At 36.1% G+C, this 20427-nt stretch overlaps 1 protein-coding gene across 2 annotated transcripts in view; it reads right to left on the minus strand.

Annotated features, from left to right (window-relative positions):
- Positions 1-829: 829 nt before the first annotated feature.
- OTOGL (otogelin like) overlaps positions 830-20427 on the minus strand; it is a 198944-nt gene continuing 179346 nt past the window's right edge. For both annotated transcript variants that reach the window (XM_053584139.1, XM_053584138.1), the window contains 4 exons: positions 20100-20219; positions 18612-18657; positions 1751-1830; positions 830-1081 (listed from right to left, as the gene is read on the minus strand). In XM_053584139.1, the coding sequence (XP_053440114.1) occupies positions 881-1081; positions 1751-1830; positions 18612-18657; positions 20100-20219 (447 nt within the window). In that variant the 3' untranslated portion in view covers positions 830-880. The remainder of the gene's footprint in view (positions 1082-1750; positions 1831-18611; positions 18658-20099; positions 20220-20427) is intronic.

Here is a 20427-nt window from a genome sequence, read left to right on the forward strand (position 1 = left end):
ATACAAGAACTTAAGAACTTAATCCAGCTGTTAATATAAACTCACTATATTGCTTGCTGAATAAATTTGTACAAGGCACGCAGTTCTGTGGTTATAAATTACACCTGCAAAATAAGGGAAATTTGCCACAACATCCCTAATATTCATCTGGGTTTTAAATAATCTAAAATTCCATACTCCTTGATTTGTCTCTAAGCATACTACTCTTTATGGCTATCTAGATGCCAATTCTAGCTCATCACATTTACTGGACTGAAGAGTAGAGATTAAAGGGTGTCATTTTTTAATTTTTTACTTCCAGATATTAGGGGGCACAACTTTTCTTGTCACAAGGATGAATTGTATAATGCTTGCATCAGGGCTTTGGCTATGCTCATTTCCAGAATAGTGTACATTGTACCTGATGGGTAAGTTTTTATCCCTTAGTCCCATCCAATCCTCCGCTATTCTGAGTTCCCAATATCCTTTATACCATTTTATAACCATGTGTACTAAAATGATGTGTCTTAAATTGGGTAGCTATGGCAGACTTTGCAAATCAAAAAATAAATAAATATTGAGTGAAATTGAAGGAATCTTGCAAAATAAGCTTAAAATTGCTGAGAACATTTCAGATCTGCTCCATATTGCAATTGTACACATAACAGCATTTCAGCTGAACAAATTACAACCATTTGATTATCTATAGTAGAATCAAGCAATAAATCGAATTTTCCTATGGAAACTGTATATATTTTGTACCAACTGTTAAATTGCCCAATCCCAATATTCTGAAAAATATTGTTAAATGGTATAATCCACCAAGGTGTATAAATAGTAGTGATAAAAGTTAACTTTCTTTGAAAATATGATGCTGTATGGAGTTTTGAAATCCTAGAGTTTAATTCCACTGGCACGTGCAGTCTATAGGTTCCTGGAGAGTGTACATAATTTCAGTGCCATTTCCTAAGCAATACAGAGGCACGGTCAAGTTTCGCACTCCATTTTCACGGCAGCACTTGCAGAATCTTAGGTGACTTTCCATATTGATGTTGTATATGGTAGCTGATGGGCATTTTCCATCGCAAGATGCAACATTTATCTGTATGAAGAGACAATGAGAAAAAAAGTCTTAAATTTTTTTAAACCCTGATTATTATATTATTCCATTAAGAAGTCAAATGAAAGTAAGGCTTTCTTCCTCAGCACATCAACCCTCAGCCTTCTGCACATTAGAAAATAGCAACAAATACTAAGTTAAAACACACCTCAATAATACAAAAGCATGTTCCATGGCAATGGCTGACACAGCAATGCTAACGTAATTCAAGGCATGAAATGTGCACATCTAATTAGGCATGTACATGGAATGTATTAATCACTATCTAATGCTTCTGTTGTCACCTGTATTATGTCATGACTCAAGGAGATAAAAAATTAGACAGGTTATATTAAAGGGGAAAATTAAAGTTGGGATCATTTTGCTGGCAAAATTGCATAGTTAAGAAAATATATAGTCAAATCTATTTAGACTTAACTTCCATCTCCCTGGATTGCAATTATCATTGAGAACTGTTGCTTATTTATGCTAAGAATAATTCATAATTCTTCACAAACAGAATATTTTAGTATTAGATTGTAGGAATAATGTCAAAGTTTGATATTATAAGTTTTGGCATTTTGTTGGCTTACAAACTTAATGGTTCTGTGACACACATACTTTTGGAAAGATGCATGCCCTTTATGTAATAAATGATATTCTTCCACTTACAGGAATTTGGCTGACACAGTCCTGTTTCCTTATGATTGATTTAATGATAACTTTCTGGCATGTTCTTTCTTCTCGTTTGCCTAATAAAATATAAAATGTATTTATTCATAAAAAAACTATGTCAAATTCTTTCTTAATTCAGTTAAATATATGAATATATTTATAATTAAAATTGATATAATTATATGAAAACTATTTCAGTTTTAAAAACTTCACTTTTACATATTTTATTGCAATATTGATTTTCACCTTCTAAACAGAGTATCATTACATTTTCTAGCTTTATACTAATTTATTTCAACTTTTAATCTTATCTTAGAATAATAATGTATTCTATGCATGTAATAAATCTAATATCAACACATATGTGGTATATATGTGTGTTTAATTGTCAGAATAAATCATAGTATAAATAAATGTATGCATACATAATTAACTTATTCATTAACATATTTAATATTTAATTAACATATTTAATGCATAAGTTAATTGTGTATGCATATATTAATGCATATAATGCATGTATGGATATAAATAAATATAAGTAATACATGCATGCACATATTAATGCATTATATGCAATATAATTATTAATTATATTGTATTAATAAGTAAATTAATTAATGTATATATTGCATTAATACATAAAATAATTAACATAATTAATGCATAAGTTGATTATGTATGCATCTATTCAATTTTAGAATAAAAATTGAGAGACTTAAAATCACAGTATCTTTATGGATAATTGTAAATAATGCAAATGAGTTCAGTGCAGTGTGTCACACCTATGATCCTAGCACTCTGGGAGGCCAACGCAGGTGGATTTCTTGAGCTCAGCAGTTCAAGACAAGCTTGAGCCAAAGCAAGACCCTGTCTGTAAAAATTGCCAGGCATTGTGGCAGGCGCCTGTAGTCGCAGTTACTCAGGAGGCTGAGACCAGGAGATTGCTTATACCCGTGAGTTTAAGCTTGCTATGAACTCTTATGCCACAGCACACTACCCAGGGCACAAAGTGAGACTCTGTCTCAAAAACAAACAAACAAATAAAACTATGTATGAGCCATGCTTGATTTTATGGTTCTGATATGGTCTTTTATGTTTTCAAATTAAAACCCTTTGTATCCATTCATGACATATTAATATATGAGTCTGTGTGTATGATAGATTATCACTTGGTAATACATCCAAGAATATATATTTATTGGTGTATGATAGTGAATGTAATCCCTGAATTGATATACAAAAACAAGGCTCCTCATCTCTTCTGCTACTAACTCGCTTTGTCACTTTAAGAAAATCACTGAATTATTCTGCTCAGTTTCCTTGCTTATATAAAAAAAAGTGAAATATTATCCCCAATTTTCAAATGTGTTTAACCATGAAATCCTTATTTAAAATAAATGCTTTTATAAAATCCCATCATGTAAAGTAGATAAACATTAAGCTTTCCTCAGGCTGAAGGAAAGATAGGTACATATGATTGGCTGAAATTAAACTGCCCTTGTCAAAGTGACCATGACCTCCAAATCGCTCAATTTAAAAGTTATCTGTCCACTGTGACCCTCCTTGACTACTCAGCAGCATTTGTCTCAGTGTATCACTCTGTCTTCATTAAACTCTTTTCACACTTGGCTTCCAGAGCTCACTTGCTTTGGTTGTCATCCTGTCTCACGCACGGCTCCTTCTCAGTCTCTGATGCTGGTTCCTGCTCTTTTCCCCTCATCTCTTAATTATAATGTGACCCAAGGCTCAGTGTCAGTGATTGAGCACACTGGCCATTTTATGCTTTATGTTGCTTTTGCACAGTGATTACTTCATTGACCCTTCTATTCCAATTAAGTTCAAGAACAAAGAGTAGCCAAGAAAGCAATCATCTTTACCATAGCCTACAAGATGCCTCACTCTCTTTTTTCTATCACCTTCCTCCTCTAACCTTCTGTACTATAGTCACACTTTGAATACTCTTCTCTGCCCGGCTGACTTCCCCAGGACACTCAGTGTCTACTCAACTGACACCTTGTCACAGAGGCATTCCCTATGGCCCCTCTTAAGTTAGCAACCCAGCTCTTCTCACTCACCACCTCTTTTTCTGCACTGTTTTTCTTTATGCCACACATCACTACCTGACATATTAGGATATAATTATGTGTTTAGTGTTTCTTCCCTTTCTTGATAATAAGCACTCTCTGTGCATATATTGTTTCATTCACTACTGTAGTCCTTAAAAGGATGCCTGACATGTAGGCACCCAATAAAAATCTATTTAATAAGTTAATTCACTCAGTGAAATGAACCTGAAACGGAATTAATTTATTGTTAGTTAGCTGAGTTTGTTTGTACCAAGAAGTATTCCTCTTGTTTTACCAATTCATTCCTCAGAGATTCTCCTGTAACACATTTGTTAGCAGAGCACCTGCAATAGATCAAACCTCCACAGTCTCTACAAAAAGGTTTGTTCACATGACAGCAACACAGACAAGGGTTCTCCAACACCAAAGTAGGAGCTACTTCACAAGTCCTTAGACATCAAATAAAGAGAAACTGAAGTAGCTTGTTACAATTCTGAACTTTGAAAGAACTTGGTAGACTTGAAAGATCCTGGACCCAGGCACTGCACAAGCTTAAATCTGCTACTAACTTAGTATGATCACCTTCTCTGAATGTTCAATTCTTTATCTATAGGGGAAACCATACTTACCTCCTGAGAGGATTAATCGTGCTCTGCAATGTGCTTAATAGAGTGTCAATGTGTGGCAGGCAATAAATGGTAGGTTAATATGATCAGTCACACGGATCTGTCTACTCTCACATAACATAAATGTTCTCATTTCTATAATAACAAGTTTCAATGAATCATCCTCCCAGATTGACTGGCACAACTACAGCATTAATAAGCCATAAGGGCTGAATTGACAGCTGCTATCCTCATGATTTAGTTCTAACATTCCCTGCATGACTGGCGCCACTACCACACAAGGCTTATTGGCAAGAATTTAAGGGGGTCTAGAGGCAAGTCTGTTAGAAACTTTTGACAGAAGTGTACTGTGTTTCTGTTTCAAGAGGAATCTGTGAATACTTGAAAATTCATAAATTAAAAATACTGCTCAACAGTATTTGGTAACATACTAAAGTGTAGCAATCTCTCCATAACAGCTCTTCATGTCAAGGAAGACCAAAAGATCACTGAGGGACTCAACATCTCTTTTGCAGCTGCTGGTGGTGAGATTGGGGAGAAAGGACTCCAGCTACCTGTGGCTGGGGTGTCCTGCCCAAAGGTATCACTTTGAAGAGTAGAGAGGTGGTGGGAGACTCCAGGAGCCAGCAAAGTGGTCAGGAGCAGTGGAGAACCAGCACAGAAGGCCAGTGCTTGGGTGATGATAGGTTTCAGACAGAGAAGGCCATTCTGGCAGTTTCTGGACATGTGTACTTGCTGGAGCTACCTTGGGAGACCTTGAATGAGTGAGTAATCTTAAATAGCACCCAGTGGCTGGGATTAAGCAAAGATCTCATTCTTTGGCTGCTGGCAAGGCATCAAGATTGTGGGAGAGTTGGGGGGGGAGGAAGGGTAGAGGGGAGACAGCCTGCAGGGTCCTAGTGCTGGTCAGGCTGGTTCTGGTGGCCTGATAAGCTGGGCATGCACTTTTAGGGAGATTCGAGTGAAACCCACTTTTCTGGGAAAGTCACTATGGCCAAGAAGCACTGATTGGAAAGGTTGAGGCATGTCTCTTCAGTAGGCTGACTAGAGGTTTGGGCTCCCAATTCTACAGGGATTGAGGGTAAATAAATTAGGAAAAGGGATGGGGTAACCTCAGCAACTAGATAGTGGTTTCCATCCCCCATCTTACACAGCCATATCAACGTCATAATTAGCATCTCGAACCCCAGACGGTCACCTGTTCAGGCAAAATATATGTGGGTGTGTGTAAACAGAATTTGTTTTGCTTTTGTATTTTTAATTTTTTGTTGTTTCTTCTATAGTAATGGCTCCATTCTTACTACAGCTTTTCTGCTCCTTTTATTCTCCCAGTTTTTCTTTAGGGTTTTTGTTTTTCTTGTTTTAATTTTGTTTTGTCTTATATTTCTATTTTTCCATTTTTACTTTCTTCAGTAATAATGGCTTCATTTTTAGTATGGTTTTCCTTATGCCTTTTGTTCCTATTTCCCTTTACATTTCTCTCCTTTTCTCTCTCTTTTTGTAAATACCTTTCTACTTTCCTTATCTTTCCCATATAAATTTCTTGACTAACAACTAACATATAACCCATTTTAAAAATGTTACACAATTTTATTATATTTGTTTGATATATTATCTGATTTGTTTTATTTTTTGTCCATCTGTATTACATTCATGGGACAGAGCCTCACTCTGAGGCCTTGGCTGGGGGGCAGCACAGCATTGCCCCTGCTCAAGGAGACTTTGATCCCCTGGTCCAGGATATCCACCTAGCTTTGGACTTTGGAAGGACATTATTAGTAGGTCCCCACTGCAAAGTTTTCTTTTCTTTTTTTCTTTTTCTTTATTTGGTGGAGATGGGGGTCTTGTTTTTGCTCAAGTTGGTAAGGGGTTATTTCCCTTGAGTAATCCACAAATTCCACCCCTCCAGAGGCTGGGAATTATGGATATGGGTCAAAATATGCTGCTAAACATCATCATTACCCCCATCTCTTTCTGTTCTTCTTTTCTTCCTTGGGTAACCTTTCCTTTTACTACATACCCTCCTTCATTTTCCTTTCTCTTTTTCTCTATTTTCTCCCTTTTTATTTGTCACTCTTCTCTTCCTTTTGGTCCTACACCAAATGGATAGATACTTCAATACCTAAGCACAGAGACACCGTAGTTTAAAGAGGAGGAAGTGAAAGGAAAAAGTAGGGGAAGAAAAGACTCGTGAGTAGGAACAAACAAAAAAATCCTGGCAACATGGAAAACCAGAACAAAACAACCCCACTCCCCCCAAAGGATCATGAGGTAGCAACCAAAGAGGATCCCATCTTTAAAGAAATGATAGAAATGACAGAAAGGGAATTTAAAATGTGGATGGTAAAAACAATGAAGGAAATAAATGGCTGAGAAAGTGGAAAATAACCAAAGGGAAATCCAAAAATAGAACCAAATAAAGGATGAAAGATATGAAGAATTTAGAAAGAATATACCAGAGCTTAAGGAATTGAAGGACTCAATCAGGGAACTTAAAGATGCAACAGAAAGTATCACTAACAGATTAACCATGGAGAAGAAAACCTCATAGCTAGAGGATAAAGCTCTTGAGCTAACACAGGCAGTTAAAGAGGCTGAAAATATGAGAGAAAAAGCAGAATAGTCACTCAGAGAATTATGGGACTTTACCAAGTGTTCAAACATATGAATTACAGGTATCCCTGAAGGGGAAGAAGATCATTCCAAAGGAATGGAGACCCTACAGGAGGATATCATAAATGAAAATTTCCCAAGTATCACCAAAGATCCTGACATACTCCTTTCAGGGGGAGGGAGGGGTTTGGGTGTGCTACCACTTCATCGGAACAGTGTTAGGTTATCTGGCACACCTTTGGGGGCGGGACACAACTATAAGAGGGACTCTACCTAAAAACTGCAAACATTGTAACCTATTTCTTTGTACCCTGAAATTAACCCAAAATGAAAAAAATAATAATAAATAAAATTTTAGAAAAAAGAATGCTGAAGGAAGAAAATAGGTCTTTTAATGGGGACTGGAAATTGCAATATCGTCTTGTTTCTATTACAGATAAGATGATTTTCTTGCTTTACAACACTGTATGATCAATAATAAAGATATTAAATGTTCATCAGCATTAAAACTCTCAAAAGGACCACAGATATTTTCAAATAGAGGGAGAGGAGAGGAGTAAAAAGTTGTAGTGAAGAAATTAAAAGATGAAAAGCAAAAGCAAAGACAATTCTTTCAAGCAGCAGTAAGACTTGAAAATAGTGCTACTGAAACAACTTATAAAGTAGCTTATTTACTTGTGGAAAAGGAGAAGACATTCAGTGATGTAGAAATTGTGAAAGAATGCATTGTGGAAGGTGCAGGATGCTTAGATGCTTGTAGGATAGAGCATAGGATTCAAAATACTAGGCATGGGTTCGGGGGGAAGAAAGATGACAGCCGTAACAGCTTCCCTGCAACTGGGCACCATGAGTCTGGGGAGATAAGACTCCAAGCATCTCTGGCTGGTGGTATCTGCCTATAATCATCCCTTTGAGGATACAGGGAGTCAGCAAGAGACTTCTGGACCCCAACAGGAGGACAAAAACAGTGGAAAACTGGCAAGTGATTGCGTGTGTTCAATCAGTATAATCCCGCCGGCAGCTGTAAGTACAGCAGCAGTGAGACTACAAACTGGAAAGACCTTACCTGTGAACTGTTTTGGTGTTGTTGGACTTGGCATTCAGTTGAACTGCCTTGGGGAGAGCTTGAGCAGGAGTGGGAGAACTTTGGGCATTGTCTAGGGCTCCAGACTGAGTCGCTAAGCCCGACGGAGCTAATAGTGTTCGGCTGTGGGCCGCAGGGAGCCATTGTGAGAGAACTGCCCTGGCAAGCTCCACTCTCAGGGTCACAGAGCAAGGATTGGGCAGGAGCTAGTAACCTAGTGACTGAGCAGCCTAAAGGCAGGGACTGAGCCACCTTACAGACTTAACCCTCAGGGGCAGAGTGAGGACGGTTTTGGCACACTGGTTAAGTGGATAGCCACTTCAGCAGTGATGCCAGCAACAAGCTCTTTCCTGGGAAAGCTTCTGCTTAGCCAAATTTAGAAGTATAGAGTGTCTTTTAAGAGGGCGAGTAGAGATTTAGGGTCTCTACCCTGTGGGGTTTGAGAAATTAGTGGAGTCCTCCAGTCATATCAGCATTGTGATTAACATCTCATACCCCAGAAGACCACCTGTTGCCCAGACAATATTCAGCAAGATATATATACTGACTTGTTTCTGGTTTGTTCGCTTGTTTCTTTTTTGTTTATTTTGTTGTTGTTGTTGTTGTTGTTTTGTTTTTTAATTTCAACCTTTTCCATACAGATTTTTTCTTTTCCTTTTTTACTTTCTTTTCTGTCTCCATTTTTCTAGTTTAAATACAATTTCACATTGCTGCCTTTTTCAATAATTAGAACTTCATTTTTGCTAGTGTTTCTACACTTATTATTTGGTGTTTCACCCAATTTTATCCCATAAAGTTTTCTGTTTGCTTGTTTTGGTTTGATTTATAGAATTTTTATCTTTCCTCTCTACTTGGTGGAAGTGGGGTACTGTGTCCAACAAGGTGAGCAAAGAGCTGCTGACCTCAAGGGAAACAAGCAACCCAGCATCCCCAGATGTTGGGGTTTCTTTTTAAGGTTGGGTCAAAGTACCCAACTTTACACCTATACTGCTCCTGTCTCACTCTTTCTGTGCCTCTCTTCTTTTTGTCAATATTCCATTTTACCGCCCACCCTCCTTTCTATATTTTCTTTTCATTATTTCTTTTATCCCTTCTTACTCTTCAACCTTTTCATCTTTCTGGTCCTGTACCAAAAGTACTCATTCAAACCTTAGTCCACAGGCACAGGAACTTAAAGAGCAAGAAGAAGTGAAAGGAAAATTAGGGCAAGGAAACAGATAAAAGAAATCACTCATGAGGAAGAATCAGCAGAAAACTCCAGGCAACATGAAGAACCAGTCCAGAGCAACCCCACCAAGGGACCAAGAGGTAGCTACTGTACAGGATTCCACCCATAAAGAAATGTTAGGAATGACAGAAAGGGAATTTAGAATACACATGTGGAAAACAATGAAGGAAATGATGGAAACAATGAAGTAAACTGCTAATAAAGTGGAAAATAACCAAAAGGAAATCCAAAAACAGAATCAAATAAGAGACAAATGATATGAAGAATATAGAAAGGATATAGCAGAGCTGAAGGAACTGAAACAGTCAATTAGGGAACTTAAAGATGCAATGGAAAGTATCAGCAACAGGTTAGACCATGCAGAAGAAAGAATTTTGGAGGTAGAGGACAAAGTTCTTGAGATAACTCAGATAGTTAAAGAGGCAGAAAAGAAGAGAGAGAAAACAGAATGTTCACTGTCAGAATTATGGGACTTTATGAAGCATTCCAAAATACGAATTATAGGAATCCCAGAAGGGGAAGAAGAATGCCCCAGAGGAATGGAAGCCATACTAGAGAATATTATAAATGAAAATTTCCCAAATATAACCAAAGATTCTGACACACTGCTTTCAGAGGGATAGCAGACCCCAGGTCGCCTCAACTCTAACCAAGCTTCTCCAAGACACATTGTGATGAACCTGTCCAAAGTCAAGACAAAAGAAAGGATTCTGCAAGCTGCCAGGAGTAAGCGCCAGTTGACCTACAGGGACAAATCCATCAGAGTGACTGCAGACTTCTGTAATGAAACTTTCCAAGCAAGAAGACAATGGTCATCTACGTTGAATCTACTTAAACAGAACAATTTCCAGCCCAGAATTGTATACCCTGTTAAGCTAAACTTTAAAATTGATGGAGAAATCAAATCATTTACGGATATACAAACATTGAGGAAATTCACCACAACAAGACCAGCTCTACAGGAAATACTTCAACCTGTTCTACACACTGACCATCACAATGGATCAGCACCAAAGTAAGAACTCAGAAATTAAAGACCAGAACCTAACTTCCACACTGAGGCAAAAGATAAAACGAAGCAATGGTCTCTCACAAAATAAGATGAATAGAACACTACCAAGCTTGTCAATTATCTCAATAAATGTTAATGGCTTGAATTCCTCACTGAAGAGACATAGATTGGCTGACTGGATTAAAAACCACAAGCCACCCATTTGCTGTCTACAAGAAACACACCTGGCATCAAAAGATAAATTAAACTTCGAGTCAAGGGTTGGAAGATAATTTTTCAGACAAATGAAATTCAGAAGAAAACAGGAATTGCAATTTTATTTTCAGATACATGTAAATTTAAAGCAACTAAAATCAAAAAAGACAAAGATGGTCACTTTATATTGGTGAAGGGAAAAACACAACAAGAAGATGTTTCAGGGGCGGCACCTGTGGCTCAGTCGGTAGGGCGCCGGCCCCATATACCGAGGGTGGTGGGTTCGAACTCAGCCCCGGCCAAACTGCAACCAAAAAATAGCTGGGCGTTGTGGCGGGCACCTGTAGTCCCAGCTACTCGGGAGGCTGAGGCAAGAGAATCGCTTAAGCCCAGGAGTTGGAGGTTGCTGTGAGCTGTGTGAGGCCACGGCACTCTACTGAGGGCCATAAAGTGAGACTCTGTCTCTACAAAAAAAAAAAAAAAAGAAGAAGATGTTTCAATTCTAAATATTTATGCACTCAATTTAAATGCTCCCAGATTCTTAAAACAGACCTTACTCAGTCTCAGCAATATGATATCTGATAATACCATAACAACAGGGGACTTTAACACTCCTCTTACAGAGCTGGACAGATCCTCTAAACAGAAATTAAGCAAAGAGATAAGAGATTTAAATGAGACCCTAGAACAACTGCCCTTGATAGACACATATAGAACACTCCATCCCAAAGATAAAGAATATACATTCTTCTCATCAGCCCATGGAACATTCTCCAAAATTGATCATATCCTGGCACACAAAACAAATATCAACAGAATCAAAAGAATTGAAATTTTACCTTGTATCTTCTCAGACCATAAGGCACTAAAGGTGGAACTCAACTATAACAAAAACATTTGACCCCACACAAAGGCATGGAAATTAAACAACCTTCTGTTGAATGACAGGTGAGTGCAGGAAGAAATAAAACAGGAAATCATTAACTTCCTTGAGCATAACAACAATGAAGACACAAGCTACCAAAACCTGTGGGATACTGCAAAAGCAGTTTTGAGAAGAAAATTTATCGCTTTAGATGCCTACATTCGAAAAACAGAAAGAGAGTGCATCAATAAACTCAGAAGCCATCTTATGGAATTGGAAAGAGAAGAACAATATAAGCCTAAACCCAGTAAAAGAAAAGAAATATCCAAACTTAAATCAGAGATCAATGAAATTGAAAACAAAAGAATCATTCAGAAAATTAATGAAAAAAGGAGTTGGTTTTTTGAAAAAATAAATAAAATAGATAAACCATTGGCCAGACTAACAAGAAATAAAAAAGTAAAATCTCTAGTAACCTCAATCAGAAATGTTAAAGGGGAAATAACAACTGATCCCACAGAGATACAAGACATTATCTCTGAATACTACCAGAAACTCTATGCCCAGAAATTTGACAATGTGAAGGAAATAGACCAATATTGGAACCACACCCTCTCCCTAGACTTGGCCAGGAAGAAATAGAGCTCCTGAACAGACCAATTCAAGCAATGAGATTAAAGAAACAATAAAAAAGCTTCCAATAAAAAAATGCCCTGGTCCAGATGGCTTCACACCAGAATTCAATCAAACCTTCAAGGAAGAGCTTATTCCTGTACTGCAGAAATTATTCCAAAATATTGAGGAGGAAGGAATCTTCCCCAACACGTTCTATGAAGCAAACATCACCCTGATACCAAAACCAGCAAACGACCCAACCAAAAAGGAGAATTTCAGACCAATCTCACTCGTGAATATAGATGCGAAAATTCTCAACAAAATCCTAGCCAATAGATTACAGCTTATCGTCAAAAAAGTCATACACCATCATCAAGTAGGTTTCAACCCAGGGTGTAAGGCTGGTTTAACATATGCAAGTCCATAAACATTATCCACCATATTAACAAAGGCAAAAATAAAGATCACATGATCCTCTCAATAGATGCAGAAAAAGCATTTGATAAAATCCAGCATCCTTTTCTAATTAGAACACTGAAGAGCATAGGTATAGGTGGCACATTTCTAAAACTGATTGAAGCTATCTATGACAAACGCACAGCTAATATTTTACTAAATGGAGTAAAACTGAAAGCTTTTCCTCTTAGAACTGGAACCAGACAAGGTTGTCCTCTGTCACCTTTACTATTCAACATAGTGCTGGAAGTTTTAGCCAATACAATTAGGCAAGACAAGGAAATAAAGGGAATCCAAATGGGAGCAGAGGAGGTCAAACTCTCCCTCTTTGCTGATGACATGATCCTATACTTAGAGAATCCCAAAGACTCCACCACAAGACTCCTAGAAGTCATCAAAAAATACAGTAATGTTTCAGGATATAAAACCAATGTCCACAAGTCAGTAGCCTTTGTATACACCAATAACAGTCAAGATGAGAAGCTAATTAAGGACACAACTCCCTTCACCATAGTTTCAAAGAAAATGAAATACCTAGGAATATACCTAACGAAGGAGGTGAAGGACCTCTAGAAAGAAAACTATGAAATCCTCTGAAAGGAAATAGCAGAGAATATTAACAAATGGAAGAACATACCATGCTCATGGATGGGAAGAATCAACATTGTTAAAATGTGTATACTTCCCAAAGCAATCTACCTATTCAATGCCATTCCTATAAAAATACCAACATCATACTTTCCAGATTTGGAAAAAATGATTCTGCGTTTTGTATGGAAGCGGAAAGACCCCGTATAGCTAAGGCAGTTCTTAGTAACAAAAGTAAAGCTGGGGGCATCACCATACCAGATTTTAGTCTGTACTACAAAGCCATAGTGATCAAGACAGCATGGTACTGAGACAAAAATAGAGACATAGACATTTGGAATTGAATAGAAAACCAGGAAATGAAACTAACATCTTACAACCACCTAATCTTCGGTAAACCAAACAAGAACATACCTTGGGAAAAAGACTCCCTATTCAATAAATGGTGTTGGGAGAACTGGATATCCACATGTAAAACACTGAAACTGGACCCACACCTTTCTCCGTTCACAAAAGTTGTTTCAAGATGGATAAAGGACTTAAATGTAAGGTATGAAACAATAAAAATCCTCAAAGAAAAGCACTGGAAGATATTGGCCTGGGGAAATACTTCATGAAGAAGACTGCCATGGCAATTGCAACAACAACAAAAATAAACAAATGGGACTTCATTAAACTGAAAAGCTTCTGTACAGCTAAGGAGACAACAACCAAAGCAAATAGACAACCTACACAATGGGAAAGGATATTTGCATATTTTCAATCAGACAAAAGCTTGATAACTAGGATGAACAGAGAACTCAAATTAATCCACATGAAAAAAGCCAACGATCCCATATATCAATGGGCAAGAGACATGAATAGAACCTTCTCTAAAGAAGACAGACGAATGGCTAACAAACATAAAAAAATGTTCATCATCCTTATCTGTTAGAGAAATGCAAATCAAAACCACCCTGAGATACCATCTAACCCCAGCGAGAATGGCCCACATCACAAAATCTGAAAACTGCAGATGCTGGCGTGGATGTGGAGAGAAGGAAACACTTTTACACTGCTGGTGGGACTGCAAACTAGTACAACCTTTCTGGAAGGAAGTATGGAGAAACCTCAAAGCACTCAAGCTAGACCTCCCATTTGATCCTGCAATCCCATTACTGGGCATCTACCCAGAAGGAAAAAAGTCCTTTTATCATAAGGACACTTGTACTAGACTATTTATTGCAGCTCAATTTACAATTGCCAAAATGTGGAAACAGCTTAAATGCCCACCAACCCAGGAATGGATTAACAAGCTGTGGTTTATGTATACCATGGAATACTATTCAGCCATTAAAAAAATGGACACTTTACATCCTTCGTATTAACCTGTATGGAAGTGGAAGACATTATTCTTAGTAAAGCATCACAAGAATGGAGAAGCATGAATCTTATGTACTCAATTATGATATGTGGACAATTAACGACAATTAAGGTCATGGTGGGGGTGGGAGAAGGGGAGAGCAGAGAGAGAAAGAAGGAGGGAGGGATGGGGAAAGGAAGAGCAGAGAGAGGGAAGGTGGGGGGTTTGGGCCTTGGGGTGTGCCACACCTTTTGGGTGCAAGACACGATTGCAAGAGGGACTTAACATAATAAATGCAATCAGTGTAACCTGGCTTATTGTACCCTCAATGAATCCCCAACGATTAAAAAAAAAGGAAGAAAGAAAAAACATAGTAGACACTAGGGATGGAGTGATCTGGGAAAAAGTCAAACATCACTGCTGGGTCTGAGTGCTAAAAACAATATTCACTAGTGTAGCATACTCTCCCAACCCTACATCATACAGTAGAAGTGATAAAATTAGGTCAAGACAGAAGTACATTAAACAAGATGTGCTGAGAGTTCAATCATACAGTTAAAGAAAAACTACTTATTTTTTTAACTTTGACTCTCACTTTGGAGCTTTTTGCTGAACTGCATTTTCTCATGCTTGAGATTTCAATAAAAGCCAATGAGGACTGTTGGAGGGGCCTGCACCCTTGTCTCTCCTTGCAGAGTACTTGCTGATGTTGACCTCCCCAGATCCCTCAGTTCAATGCAGATGACTGAGTAGGTATTATTCATTTGAGTTGAGTCAGACCAACAAATACTGATAACGTTTCAAAGTACAAACAACTTCCTTTTTCAAGGAGATCCTTAACTGATCAGTGGCATGAAGTCTTCAACTTAACAAAACAATTTCATGCAATACTTCAAAATGAAAATATATATTATTCAATTGATTTGGATGAATCAACTGATACTATTGACTCAGCACAGGTTTTATACTTCATTCAGATCATAACAAAGGGTTTCTTTCCTACTAAGGTCTATTTACTCCCTTGGGCACTCTTATGAACAGAATGGAGGGATAGATATCTTCAGCAATTTTCAAGATGAATGTCATGAAGTTGGACTGAATTTGGTAAATTTGGTGAATGTACGTATAGGTGGTGTACCTTCCACAACAAGAAAACATGATCTATGTACAAAGAAGGATTTATTGGAAAGATTAATGAAAAGTATTAACAGATCCAGATGCTCTCATTTCTTTTCATTATATCTTGCAGCAGAAAAATATCTGGGATAAAGTTACTATTTTAAGGAACACTTTGCAACAAGTTATCAGTATTATTAACTATAATTCTGCAAATGCAACATGGCATCATAAGTTTTGTAATCTGCTAAAGTTGAACTATGAGGTATTCAGTGTGGATTTGCCATATCATTCTTTTTTTTTTTTTTTTTGAACCCGCCACCTCTGGCATGTGGGACCGGCGCCCTACTCCTTGAGCCACAGGCGCCACCAGGATTTACCATAACATTCTAAAGTGCATTGGCTAGCACAGGGAAAGGTGTTACCCAAAATTTTATCTCTGTGAGAACAGTTGGTGGAATTTTATGAAGAACGGAATCAACAATGTGAACTATTAGAAAAAGATTTCAATATGCATACAGCATTTCTGTGTGACATCATGTCAAATCGACATGACTCAAATATTTCTTTAGAGAAGAAGAAGGTAAAACTAAGTCTACAAGTGGTCATGTAGCAAAAAAATTCAAGCATTTCAAAAATAGCTATCTTTTTTTTTTTTCAAAACACTTCTTCAAAAGGAGATTTCAGATAACATTTTTCCCAGTTAGCATAGGTCATTGATGAGCAGGATGGGTATGGGTGAACCATTTCAAGAATATGTAACTGTTATAGACCTAGTAATTAGAGAATACAATGAAAGGTTCACTGACTTTGAAAATCATGATATCACTCAAATTAGCATTTTGGTCTCACCTAGTTGATATGTTAAGGCACCTAGAGAACTATTGGAGGAATTAATTGAGCTCTCGGCAGATGACATAGTAAAGTCCTTGTTTGATGCTAAGACAGATCCAACTGAAATATGAAAAAATGCAGTAATATACCTACACCTTCATCAATATGCCTGAAAAATGCTTTCTTGCTTTTCATCCACTTATTGCTGTGAATCTACATTCTTTCTCCCTTACCCAAATCAAGATGCCCTTATGGTCACAAATGACTGATACCCATTTAGAGAATCAGCTGAAGCTGTGGATCTCCATTCTGCAACCAAATATTCAAATTCTTTCCAACAAAAAGCAGGCACAACCAGGTCATTAAAAGGTTAGTTCAACAAATAGTTTTCATTTTTTGAAATTATTAAGAACATAGTAGTTACATTTTTTACAAAATAATGTTCTTTTGTAAGCATATCTAATTGAAGTTTCTTGAAAGCAGCCTTATTTGATTACAGCTAAATTAAGGCGACCTTCTGACATGAAAATAATTGTGCACCTCTGGCAGATGAAAAAAGAACTGAGATCATAAAAATGTAAATTTCCTCAGTTTCTAGATCTCAATTTCATTCCTTGAGTTCCTAAGACAATGATAATTAGTTACACATTGGTTTATATTTGATTCAATATACCAAATAAAAAATGTTTATTTCTAACAAACAAAAAATTTGTAAGTAGTACATGTCTAAAACTTCTAGACACTTTAAAAATACATAAGTAGTATTATACTATCCACAAAAGTCCCAATTATATCATTGTTATAGGTTGAACTGTCGTCTAATAATTTCTCTGTGTCTTGGAACATGACCTCATTTGTATACAAGATCTTTGCAGAAGGAACAGTTAAAATGAGATCAGTAGGCAAGCCCTAATAGGATGACTGTTGTCTATTTTAAAAGGGTACATTTGGAAACGTTCTAAAGTTCTGTTCGATGTGACTATTTAGCTCTAAATAGACAAGAGTATTCTTACATATTCGTGAGACTTTATCCTTCATAAAAAAAGTTCAGAAATCTCCCTTGTCATGCCAACTTGTATCTAAGAATCCATCCCTATACCATGACATGATTTTTTAATTTCAGATTAATATGAGAGTACAAACGATTAGGTTATATGGTTTTCATTTATTGTTACCATGAAATTATTAACTTGATTAACTTCAGGTAACACCTATTGGAAAGCTTCTCTAAACAGTTTTAAAATTACTATCTCTGCCAATTTTTTTTTAAAAACTTACTTTTATATTGATAAAAATCTATGAACACTTTAAAAATAAAAAATGATATGGTCTCATGAATAGATCTCTATTTCATCTCAGTCCTTAAAATCATGCAAAATAACTATGAAATAAATCTTAGAATTCAAACTAATACAAAATAGATTGAATTCATATAACATTATCAAAACAATTATGAGAACTTCTACAAATAGGATATAAATATGATTCACTAAAATGGTATTTCCCAAATTTCTTGTACAGAACCATACACTTGATCTTCAGAGAGGTTTGGGGAATCCTGTACTATATATGGGCTTCCTTATTTGAGTTACAGGGCAATTCTCCCTGTAACCTACTTAATTTTGTATAAGTTCAGCATGTCCCAAACAAATTTGACCATAAGATACTATTAAAATTCTAAGTAGTGGATGGGTCGATAGAAGGAGGGTTAATAGGGGGACCATACCTATGGAGCATATTGCAAGTACAAATTAGGTCTATCAGGTGTAGAACACAAATATCTTAACATTGTATTTGGGTAAATGAGGTGAAGGCTAGCTTAATTAGTAGGATGTAAGCACTCCAATTTGTACAAATAATCAACACATTGAATCCCACAATGGCATAATTGTATTCATGATCTATGTACAAATAACTTGATAAAAAAGATTCTAAGCAGTATATTTTACAAAGTGCCACAATAAAAACAACTCCCAATATTTAAATTAAAATTAACATAAATTAAAACACTTTATTCACACTCCAGAAAATAAAGATAAAATTGCAATCATGTGACATGAAAACCTTTAAATAACATAATTCATAAAATTTGTTTGCCTCTTTGTATCATAGGAACTGAATTTTATGAGAAAAAAACTGAAAAAAAAACACATAATCATCATTAGCAATTAGCACTAATCTACCAAGTTAATACATGGAATGTGTCTTCACTTACAGATTTTACAACAGCCTTCATTATAAAGCTTTACAATCCCTTCATTCTAGGAAGAGAGAAAAAGAACAAAGTCAACAAATATAGTGTTCATCATTTCTTCTTAGGCTAGAAATGAAAAACTAACTATCCTAACACTTTTATTAAACATCACAAAGAACTATTTCTAATAAGAATTTCTTTCTTTAAAAATTACAAACAAATTTTTATTACTTTATTTCTACATTAGCAATATCAACGACTATAAATTTTTACTAAAAGAAAATAATTATAGCTATTCTAAATAGAGGCTATTATATATTTTAAATCCTTTAAATAACCTCAACTATTCCATTAGGCTAGATTGAGTTTTTGAATAAAATTGAATATTAAAATATAAATCTTTTTTAATATTCTATTATTCAAAAAATTCCCTAATGGCTAAATTAATAAAATTGTGTTGATTGGCTTTTATTGGTTAGTAATTCTTTTTTTTTTTTTTTTTTTTTTTTGGTTTTTGGCCAGGGCTGGGTTTGAACTCGCCACCTCCAGCATATGGGACCGGTGCCCTTCTCCTTGAGCCACAGGTGCCACCCAATTGGTTAGTAATTCTTACAATAATTGTAACTGCTTTAGTAACTTGCAAGTTGCAATTAAAATAAAAGAATAATTTACTCTGTTAAAATGACTCTGTGAAACAAAATGATGCCTAAGTTTCTTTCCAGAGCTGAAATTCTGAAACTTTAGTACATGTGATATCTAGATAGCTAGCTAGCATCACCCTAGAAAAGGCACATTTAAAAAAAAAATCAATGAGACTAAGCTATATTACTTTATACCACCAAACAAAGCTTACTTTTCATTAGGAATTGTTATTACTCATCACTGCTCCGCCTTTTGGCTAAGATCAAGTGTAGGAATTGTTATTACTCAAATAATTAAAACTATTTTTAAAATTTAAAAATTTTAAAAATAAAAATTGTATCACTTTCAAAAAATCACCTTTCCCGATAGGCTTTTCTCTGAGGGAACAGCGAATTGATGAAGTATAGGATTAGCAATGCTATGACTTGTGCTGAGTTATCCAGTGACCTGTGCTAAAGCAAATGTCATACACATACAGGCCAGAACCTATTAAAGGGTGAGTGACATTATAAATCTGGCTGTTTAAGAAAGTACATTGGCCATCCTCTGATTCATTAGCTATTAATTCATATTATAAAGGAGACCAGGTCTGCTGACTAAATGATTTTGTAATAACCCTTGGTTCTACACATAAAACCCCAAAGACACCAAAGTTCCATTCACAGAGAGTCAAAATTATTTGGAACACCATATATGACTTCAAAATAGCAAACTGAAGAAATACAATAGAGTTTTTATTTATCCATTAAAATAAGCATTCAGCACAGTGAATAAGCCACAATGCCAGGATGACCTTGGAAAACATGAATGTGTATTTTCTAAATTATATTTCATACTCAATTTTCTTAGATGTAACAAAATACAAACCAGTTTGCATTCAGTCTCATTAAAAGGGGGACAGACCATACTGTAGTTCAGAATCATAGCACCTTCATCAGTCTTAACACATTCATAGGTGGTGCAATTATAGTTCCAAGTACTTCCCTCCTAAAAATAAAAGAGAAAATTAACATTCTGCATACTTAAATCTGCTGTATCGTTAAGTAGAATGTTTTTAGATTTATTTCGGTTTTGTTCTTGTTAATTCAAGTAAAATTAAATTTTATACCACTTATCTAAAGATAACATGTATAATATAATACACATTTTATTTTATATTTTTTTAATTCCTCTCATTCTCTTACTACAGAAATAT

Source organism: Nycticebus coucang, chromosome 3 (assembly GCF_027406575.1).
Source record: "Nycticebus coucang isolate mNycCou1 chromosome 3, mNycCou1.pri, whole genome shotgun sequence".
Lineage (NCBI taxonomy): Eukaryota > Metazoa > Chordata > Mammalia > Primates > Lorisidae > Nycticebus > Nycticebus coucang.